Source organism: Cervus canadensis, chromosome 5 (assembly GCF_019320065.1).
Source record: "Cervus canadensis isolate Bull #8, Minnesota chromosome 5, ASM1932006v1, whole genome shotgun sequence".
In the NCBI taxonomy this organism is placed as follows: domain Eukaryota; kingdom Metazoa; phylum Chordata; class Mammalia; order Artiodactyla; family Cervidae; genus Cervus; species Cervus canadensis.
In genome coordinates this window covers 46,040,038-46,050,311 of record NC_057390.1, presented here as the reverse complement: position 1 = coordinate 46,050,311, position 10,274 = coordinate 46,040,038, and the positions used below count along the sequence as shown (strand labels likewise).

Here is a 10,274-nt window from a genome sequence, read left to right as displayed (position 1 = left end):
AGGTTGTGGCGTCGGGGGGTGGGGTGGGGTGGGGGGTGGCAGGCAGGTGGGCTGAGCGGCCACCCAGAGTTAACTCACAGAGTTTTTAGAACAGTCGGACTGTCCTGGAGATTTTCTCTTTGTTTTGATATTCGTTATTTTATTTCGTTCTTGTGCTGAGGACACAATGGTTAGGAATGGGGAACCGGTTGCTTGAATCTCGGAGGCGCCGGCCGTCCCCGGGCTTCCCCGGTTCTTCCCGGCCTCCCTCCGCGGCACCCCGGCCCAGAGAGGAGGGGTTGCAGCGGCAGGGCAGGCGCTGCGGGCGGCCCGAGGTTTCCGCGCGCTGGGCCGGGATGCGCGCCCGGGCAGGTGGGGCGTGGCGGGGGCGTGGAGAGCCGGGGCCCGCGGGCAGCCGCCCAGCCTCGCGACCGGCCCGGGAGGAGCCGCGCCTCCGACGGTTATAAGAGGCCGGCTCGTCGGCGCTCCGCGCTCACCCATCAGTCCCCGCCCCTCCTCGCCGAAGACTCGAGTCGCCGAGCCAGGGCTGCAGGGTTGGCCCCCAAAGGGATGCTCTTGCCCGAGCGGAGAGGTCAGCCCCGCTCGCCCCTCGCCGCCGCCGCCGCGCCGCGCCAGCCGACGGCCGCCGACATGGCTCTCTACTGCGGGGACAACTTCGGCGTTTACTCGCAGCCCGGCCTGCCCTCGACCGCCGCCGCCGCCGCCGCCCCAGGCGCCCCCGCACCCGCCCGGGCGCCCTACGGACTCACCGACTACGCCGCGCCGCCAGCCGCCGCCGCCAACCCCTACCTGTGGCTCAACGGGCCGGCCGTGGGCGGTCCCCCCGCCGCCGCCGCGTACCTGGGCGCCCCGCCGCCGCCGCCGCCGCCCCCGGGGGGCGCGCCGGGACCCTTCCTGCAGCCGCCGACCGCCGCCGGCACCTTCGCCTGCGCTCAACGGCCCTTCGCGCAGCCCGCGCCCGCCGCGCCCGCCTCACCCGCCGGACCCGCGGCGCCCGGGGAGCTGGGCTGGCTGTCCATGGCCAGCCGCGAGGACCTGATGAAGATGGTGCGGCCGCCCTACTCGTACTCGGCGCTCATCGCCATGGCCATCCAGAGCGCGCCCGAACGCAAGCTCACGCTCAGCCACATCTACCAGTTCGTGGCCGACAGCTTCCCCTTCTACCAGCGCAGCAAGGCGGGCTGGCAGAACTCCATCCGCCACAACCTGTCTCTCAACGACTGCTTCAAGAAGGTGCCCCGCGACGAGGACGACCCAGGTGAGGGCGGACAGGTGCTTCCCGGCCGGTCCCTTACCCACACCCGCCCCCCACTACGCCCACCCCGCAACTCACGCACACGCAGAGGCAGGCCAGGGTGGGATAAAAGTCAAAAGCCTGAATCCTTAAGTCGAAAATCACTCCTGAGTGGTGTTCCTTAGGCGGTTGGAAGGGAGGGTCGAGTTACCGGTAAACGGATTAGGAATAAGAACACGGGTGGGCTCTCAGATAAGGGATGGCTGTAAAGAGATTCAGATGAGCCGAGAATCCCATCACATTTCAGGAGAGTGAGGTGGGTAGAGACTGGGAGTTGGGACCCGCTGTACGTAGATGCGTTTCGAACCTTATCTGTTTAGAAATGTAAAAGTGGAAACCCCAAATGTGCTTTGTGCGGATCTAAGCCCCGGAGTTGAGGAGGGCTGGGTGATAGTGGCTTGTTAGTGGTTTCCCTCTTAGCTAGGAATGAGGTGAAGGAAAGCTCAACAATGACAGAAACAGATTCTTACAGGAGGTTTTCGGAAGGAGCTCAGGAATACGGGTGTGGGGTGAGAACCAGGTTAGGGAAAAGAGAAAACTGTTCCGTAGCCTTCTACAGCAGGAGTCCCCAACCTCTGGGATCTAATGCCTGATGATCTGAAGGGGAGTCGATGTAATAATAATAGAAATAAAGTGCACAATAAAAGTAATGCACTTAGACTACCCCCCGGCCCCGCTCCCAACCATCCCTTGCCCCCTGCATTGGTGGAAAATATTGTCTTGCAGGAGACCAGCCCCTGGTGCAGAAATGGCTAAGGATCAGTGAGGGATACAGGATTCTGTGTAAATTTTGTAAATGCTCTGAAGTAGTTGTATTGTTCAGTTGCTCAGTCATGTCCCCACTCTTTGCAACCCCATGGACTGCAGCACTCCAGGCCTCTCTGTCCTTCACCATCTCCCAGAGCTTGCTCAAACTTATGTCCAATGAGTAGGTGATGCCATCCAACCATCTCATCCTCTGTCGTCCCCTTCTCCTCCTGCCTTCAATCTTTCCCAGCATCAGGGTCTTTTCTAATGAGTTGGCTCTTCACATCAGTTTCCAAAGTATCAGAGCTTCAGCATCAGTCCTTCCAATGAAGAGCATTGCTTTCCAGTTGAAATGCTGTACAAACCACAAGTGGTTGAAAAATTGTCTAGTAGCCATGTGAAAAAAAGTAAAAAGATTTTAAGAAGTAAAAAATCTTTTTACTTTTTAAGAAGTAAAAAGAGAATTTATTTTTTAAAGTAACCCAAAATGTCGTTTCAACATGTAACGCATATAAGAAATTATCCATGAGCTTATTCTTTTGGTACTAAGTCTTCAAAATCCTATGTATGTGTTTTATACCATATCTCACTTGATACGAACCACTTTTCAAGTGTCCAGCTAGTGGTCACGTGTGGCTAGTGGTTACTGGGCAAGGCACGCAGCTCTTCTAGATGTATCTGCCAGATTTGGCCTCTAAATCACCTGAGGTGATCCTGTCAATTGTCACGTACACTCCTGGACTTTCTAAGAAGGTCAAGGATCTCAAGCCAGTGTCTTGTCAAAGCTTTTGGTAGCTAGGTGACACAATATAAATATTCTGGTAGGAGTAGGTATGATTGATTGTTTAGATGGTAGTTACGTGAATTAAGTTTTTGTTCTGCAACTATTTGCAGAAAATGTGTTGGTGGAGGTAATGGATGTGGAAAGGTGTGGTAGTGGTTAAGAATGCTTGAGTCTAGAGACAACGTGCTTATATCCTGGCTCTACCAATGCTAACTGGGCTTCCCAGGTGGTGCAGTGGTAAAAAAAAATCAGCCTGCCAATGCAGTAGATAGATGTGGGTTCGATCCCTGGGTCAGGAAGATCTCCTGGAGAAGGAAAAGGCACTCCAGTATTCTTGCCTGGGAAATCCAATGCCCAGAGGAGCCTGGTGGGCTACAGTTCACGGGGTCACAAAGAGTCAGACAGGACTGAGCAACTAAGCACGCACACACTGTTGCTAACTGGGAAAATGACAGGTTGCTAACCAATCTGCACCTCAATTTCCCCATCTGAAGAATGGAGGCGATGATATCACCCGTCTCCAAAGAGCCGTGAGGAGTAACTAGAGTTATCGATGTGAAGAACTCACTACAAGATAAGTGCTTTACGGTATTTGCAAATGCCAAAGATTCTTTTTACCAGAAGTGATGAGAGCCATTGGGTGAAAAAATCCTCAAAGATGACAGATCTTTTTTACTTCCACTGTGCTAGATAGTGAGGCTTTTTCTCTAAGCAGGGGACTAGCATTGCTTGCATTAAATGGGGCCCTGGTCTCTGAGATGCATTATGCACTGCTTGCATTAAATGGGGCCTGGTGGAGGAAAAGCTGGGAAGACATGCAAGGGTGCCTCTTGCCCAAGGTGAGGAATGGGTGTGGAGCTTCCTTGTACTTCCAAATAGATGCCATCCAAGGTGTGTTTCAAACAGTCAATTGCCCAGTAATAACTTGTCCTTTCTGTTGGACAAGGCAGAGGGTTGGGTATTGGAGGTTGCATTTTTCCAGTGGAGTATTTTTTCAGGGCAATTAATATACCCTTTCAGCAAATGATAATGATAATAGATACCTTTTTCTTTTCACTGCTCACTGTGTATGGCTTCTTTGCGGAGATCTATCATTTACCCCTCACGGCCAACCTGTGAGGTGAGTACTGTTCTTATCCCTATTTTTATAGATAAACAGAGGCTCAAGTTCAGGTAGTGCCATCTGCCCTGAAAGGATGAATTTAAACAACAGAGTGGATTGAGCATCTCTGTCAAGTTTCATGAGAGCCTGCCTCCCTTATCTCAGACCCAAAGCTGAGCATGTGGAGCTTCCCTGGTGGCTCAGTGGTAAAGAGTCCACCAGCCAATGCCAGAGGCGCGGGTTTGATCCCTGGGTCAGGAAGATTCCCTGGAGAAGGAAATGGCAACCCACTCCAGTATTCCTGCCTGGAGAATCCCGTGGACAGAGGAGTCTGGCAGGGCTACAGTCCATGCAGTTGCCAAAGAATTGGACATGACTTAGTGACTAAATGATAACATGGGTATGTACGCCTCCTCTAACCCATCTTTCTCATCTTTGCAGGGAAAGGTAATTACTGGACCCTGGATCCGAACTGTGAGAAGATGTTTGACAATGGGAACTTCCGTCGGAAGCGAAAGCGCCGCTCAGAAGCCAACAGCACCCCCTCGGTGGCTGTGGCGACCTCGAAATCAGAAGAAGGGCTCTCCCCGGGACTGGGGTCTGGAGTGGGTGGGAAGCCAGACGGAGACAGCGCCCCTGCGTCGTTGAGACCCTCCCAGTCCCCAGAGCCTCCTGAGGACACCAAGAGTACTGCCTCCTCACCGGGAGTGTCCATGCTTTCCTCCACCCCTTGCCTGAACAGCTTCTTCAGCAGCCTCAGCACCCTAAGCGTCGGTGGCAGTGGGAGCACACAGCGGGCACTCCCTGGCGGCCGCCCACTAGGGATCCAGGGGCCCCAGGTGCCCTCAGGCGGTGTGTTCCCCCCCAGCTCCGTCCCGGAGCCCTCGTCAGACCCCTTACAGCTGAGTCACACCTCCAGTAGCAGCAGCAGCAGCAGCAGCAGCCAGAGATCTTCCTACTACGGCCCCTTCCCCGCCAGCACCAGCGGGGCCCCGAGCAGCTCCTTTGGCAGCCCTTTCTACAACTTCAGCATGGTCAACAGCCTCATCTACCCTCGGGAGGGCTCCGAGGTATAGAGCCCCAATTCCCAGACTCAACTGTTACACACTTGAGATCTCATGAAAATACAGATCTCCAGGCCGTAGGTCTGGGGCAGGAACTGAGATTGCATTTTCTCCAGAGCTCCCGGCAAGGTCCACTGACCACACTCGGAACAGCGTGTGGATGCAAACTTTTCCTTTACCCGGCAAGCTTTCTCTGGATAAAGGGCCTCCCTGGAGAGAAATCCAGTCCAGTCTGCCCTGGGATGGTATCCGTGAGCCCTGTGAGGGCAGGGACCATATCTGTCTGTTCATCACTGCCTATCAGGGTCAGAGTCCAGTGGGCACAGACTTCAGCTGCAAAAACAAGTGAATGAAGTTACTGGGTCAGAAAAAGTAACAGTTGGCACTGGAAGCAGCAGGGAATGGTTGGGACCAACCCGCTGCAGGCTGCTGTGGGCAGCTGGTCTTCTCTGCCTGGCAGCAATCTGTTTTTTCTAGAAAAGTCAGAGCCATGCATTTTTCCAGGAAACCTCCATTTGTCTTCTTTGTGGCTAATGGAAAGTTTTTCAGATACTGTGCCAGAAAGCACAGCAAATCCTTAAGCTCTCTACCCAGCTCACAGATCACCTCTATTTATGCTTAGTGTCAAGGATGTGTCAGACATTAATAGCGGTAGAAATGCCCAGACACACCCTCTGTGCCAGGCATTGTTCTAGACACTTACCATGTATTAGCTCATTTAATCCTCACAACAACCTTGGAACAAAGGTATTTGTTACTCCCCCTCATTTTCTGTATGGTGGCAATAAACTGCCAAGATGTTAGGTCCACACAGTAAGTCATGAAGCCTGGATCTAGTTTTTTTATTTTTTTGTCTGTTTTTGTGTGTGTGCGTTTAGTTTTCTGTTTTGTTTTGGCTGCACTGTGTGCCTTGTGGGACCTCAGTTCCCCGATCAGGGATTGAACCCAGGCCACAGCAGAGAAAACATCAAATCCTAATCATTAGACCACCAGGGAACTCTCACCAGGATCCAATTTTAAAGCAGTCTGGCTCCAGAGTCTGTGCTTGTAATCTTTGTGTTCTAGTCCTTGAAAAACAAAGGCATTAACATGCATAGGCAGACTAAGTGGTGTCTAAGGAGTAGGAATGAGCTAGGTTTCATCTGACCAAAGATTCTGGCTGAAATCAGTATCACTTGGGACGTTCTGAGCAGGAAGGATGGACACCAGCTCTTCCTTACTTTTGCTGCCATATTTCGGAGGTCTCTGGTGACCCTCCTAGTTAACTGGTATCCTGTCTTTTTTAGCTTATGTCCTGGGTTTTTCATCTTTGAAACAAAGTTTTAGTATTTTATTAAAAATAGTTTTTAAATGGAATTTTTATTTTTAAAAGAAAACATTTGTGGTCAAAAAATTTTTTAATGTAATATATTTTAACACTCCCTTTTACTTCTCAGGAGGTGTCATCATTTGAATAGAGTTTATGGTCACCGTCTTGGTGCCCAACAGAATGTCTGTATGTGGTAAGACACTCAGCCACAGTTTGAACTTATCCAAAAAGTGTTAATGCAGGTAGTGTGATTTTATTGGAATAGTGATGCATTAAGATGAAGTTAATGTCCTATGAATTACCCTTGTACCATGTTGTTTGGTCTTTGATGGGAACATTGCTGGTTTTTAATTTTTTTAGGAAAAGGAACACAAATTAATTGTAAAAAATTGTTAACTTTTCCCTGTATATTATTTGAGATTCACAGCATTGTTGTTAAATTGGAAGTTTGAAATAATACATATAGAAAATTGTTTTTTTAAAAAAATAGTCTATTGAGGTATAAATAATGTCAACACTACTTTTTAAATATTATACAGGAAGACAACCAAAGAAACTACCTACCCTCATGCTGTGTGTACAAAAAACCCACTTTCTATGGATATTTTTGTATGAGAAAAATTATATGAACTTTTATAAATATTGTTTCTAACACAATTCTATATTTGTAAATTAATTTATAATGTGAACTGGGACAATTTTTTTTTTTTCCCAAGAAAGCACACTGCATGCTGGAAATCACATAAAATAAACTTTAAGTGGGATGACTTCTGGCTCCTTTTTAGGCATCTTGTTTTCCTGTCTTTAACTTCTTTCTATAAAGGAATAGAGCTGTAAGCAGCATGGCACAGAAACTGCTACCCGATTTTTGTGTGTTGAGAGAGCAAGCAATTAACAACAAAAGCATTTTGCATTGGGATGTAGCCGATTAACAATGTTGTGATAGTTTCAGGGGAACAGCAAAGAGACTCAATTATACATATACATATATCGATTCTCCCCCGATCCCAATTTCTTTATTGGACTTGTTCTACCTGCCCACATCCTAAGGGATTGGAATGAATCAGTTCTGGAGGATCTGTAGACATGAGCGTCTTGTTTGTATTTTAACAGAGTAATGTTTCTGTCTAGCTCAGCTGGTGAAGAATCCTCCTAGGTCAGGAAGATCCCCTGGAGAAGGGAATGGCAACCCACTCCAGTATTCTTGGGCTTCCCTGACGGCTCAGCTGGTAAAGAATCTGCCTGGAATGCGGGAGACCTGGGTTAGGAAGATTCCCCTGGAGGAGGGCATGACAACCCACTCCAGAATTCTTGTCTGGAGAATCCCATGGAGGACAGAGGAGCCTGATGGGTTACAGTCCATGGGGTCACAAAGAGTCAGGCACGACTGAGCAACTAACACACAAGATCACTCCAGCTGGCCACACTCCTCAGGGGGAACTCTGGCTTTCAGTGCTGGTCCTCATGGAGGGTACAGGCCATAGTCTCTAAGGAAGTCACTAGGAAACTTGAATTTGGCCCCAACTAGAAAAAACTTGAAAGATAAGGTTTCTAGCCTAGGGTTTCTCAACGTGAGCAGTGTAGATATTTGGAGCTGGATCATCCATTGTAGAAGATGCCCTGTGCATCACAGAACATTTAGTAGCAGGCTGGAAGCACTTCCCCTCTTCCTTCCCCCGATACACACACCGCCCCAACCCCCCCAGCCCCTGCTCCCAGGCCCTGAGACATTGACAAATGTCCCAGGGTGGGGATGGGGGGCACAAAATTAGATCTGATTGAGAGCCACTGATCTAGACCAGTACCCTCTTAATTTGCCAATAAGAAGATGGAGGCCCCTCACTCCCCCACACAGTCCTTAATAGTGGAGCTCAGAATGAATAAGGTCTCTGGTACAAGACACTTTCTGTCCTGTGAAATGGCTTTTCTCTCTTTTTTAAAAAAGTTTTTATTTTGTATTGGGGTATAGCCGATTAACAATGTTTGATAGTTTCAGGTGAATAGCGAAGGGACTCAGCCATATATAAACATGTATCCACTTACTGCTATATTTAAAATGAATAACCAACAAGGACCTACTCACTGTATAGCACATGGAACTCTGCTCAATGCTACGTGGCAGTCTGGATGGGAGGGGAGTTTGGGGGAGAATGACTTGTAAATGAGTTGTGAGCAGGATTGGCCCAATCATCGAGGCATTTCTCAGAACTGAGGCTTATCTGTTTGCCTGTCACGTCGGAGGTAGACGCTTGCCATATTTTAGTTGCTTGTTATAAAAATGCTTATGGTAGCCTCCTTCTTGGCATCTAATTATGTCTACTAATAGAGGCCTAGACTGGGAATAATTCTGACCAAACAATAGTAAACTGTCTGGGTTATTATTCTTTGATAGGGATGGTGGTGGGGAGGACAGGCTTAAGGATATCTTGGAAAGAAAAACATATTAAAAGAATGTGATGAACCTATATTTGGAAGCATCTAGATGTGGGTGTTTGATAGCCATGAAATGCCAGAAAGATGGCATTTATGAGAACAAAGGCAAAGAGAAGGATCCACTTCTGATCTCCCAAACAACCACAATGGGCAGCAGGGTGGCTCAGTCCTCACAGGAACCAAAGAAGATGTGCTGGGGGGCAAGTTGTGGCTCCTGCTGGGCCTGGGATTAAAGGGAAACAGTCAGAGCTGCCTCTGCCTGTGATGTTTCCAGGTCAAAGTCTGCACCAGCACTCCAGTTGGCACCGATTTCCTGCATCTGTGACATGTTCTCCCTGGGAAACAGGTCAGAAATTCTGGACCTGAGCTAGATTGTGATTTCTGTTGTTTGAGACAGTACAGAGGAAAAGATGTCCCTCTCTCCCTACCCCCACCCCACCCCATGTAGTTAAAGCACCCTTCTTTCTCCAGGGTTCTCCTAGACCAGAGCCTGGTGTCAAGTTGCAGCCCAAGCCGAGGACCTCTGGGCACATGGCTAACTTAAAGCAGCTACCTTTCAGCTCTCTGGGCTTCCCTGGTGGCTCAGATGGTAAAGAATCTACCTGCAATGCAGGAGACCTGGGTTTGATCCCTGGGTCGGAAAGATCCCCTGGAGAAGGGGATGGCTACCCACTAAAGTATTCTTGCCTGGAGGTTTCCATGGACAGAGGAGCCTGGCGGGCTACAGTCCATGGGGAGCAAAGAGTCAGACACGCCTCAGACACCAGTGAGTGACTAACACTTTCTGCCTTCTAGGACCTAGTGTATCTTTAAGAATAAGAAAGGGGCAAAGGAGAGTTTGAAAAACTAATAAGTAGGTTTCAGGTTTCCTTCTTGATACTTTTAGATCCTTCATCTCATTCTTGAGCTTACTGGGAAAAGACAGCCGGGGAGCCCAGGGGCTTCGAAAACTGTGCGCCTTTGCCCCCAAACTCCTCCCCCAGCTCCTCCTTGCACTCAGGGCAAAAAGGCAGGGCCAAACTTTGGCCCCCTGTGGAAGAAAGACCGCCACTGACCTTCAGAGGAAGCTCCTCCACGGTGACTCTGCCTTCCTCAGACTTTCTCGAACTTGGAAAGAGCCTAAAGCTGTTGTTTTCCCCCCTTTGTCTTCCTGAGCCGCTCCAGTAGCTAAAACCTTGAGGTTTTTAATGAAAAAGAAACCTGTGCTTGTTTCCTGAGGCAGGGATTTGCTGGTTCTGGGGTAGAGACCCAGGGGCCTGTGGCCTTGCCTTTTGTCATGGAAAGCAGTCAGCTGGGTTCGTGGCTGGGTGGCTGGCACCACAGAAGGAAGAAGGAATTTCCTATCTGGTCTGAAAACAAAACAAAACAAAAGGTCAAAAAAGACTTGATACCTATGGAATTCCTCCCAGCCTTTTAGTTCATGATGTCTGGGGATCAACGCCAAACCCCTGGGAGGCGTGGAGGACAGTCCTTTATCATTTAAAAAAAAAGTAAGCATTACAATAATAATAACTCAGTTATTGGGTGCCAGGCACTGTCCT

At 49.4% G+C, this 10,274-nt stretch overlaps 1 protein-coding gene across 1 annotated transcript; it reads left to right on the top strand.

Moving 5' to 3' along the window:
* The first annotated feature begins 502 nt into the window (after nucleotides 1-502).
* On the top strand, nucleotides 503-5,871 carry FOXI3 (forkhead box I3). Its single transcript, XM_043470457.1, has 2 exons — nucleotides 503-1,258; nucleotides 4,369-5,871. The coding sequence occupies exons 1-2, from the start codon at nucleotides 550-552 to the stop codon at nucleotides 5,001-5,003; spliced, it is 1,344 nt and encodes a 447-aa protein (XP_043326392.1). The 5' UTR covers nucleotides 503-549; the 3' UTR covers nucleotides 5,004-5,871.
* Nucleotides 5,872-10,274: the final 4,403 nt, after the last annotated feature.

Excerpts from the sequence above, each read along its gene's own strand:
- FOXI3 (XM_043470457.1), top strand. The coding sequence starts at position 550 with ATGCTCTTGCCCGAGCGGAGAGGTCAGCCCCGCTCGCCCCTCGCCGCC. Across the intron at positions 1,259-4,368 it reads CCGCGACGAGGACGACCCAG|GGAAAGGTAATTACTGGACC; the intron begins GTGAGGGCGGAC and ends TCATCTTTGCAG.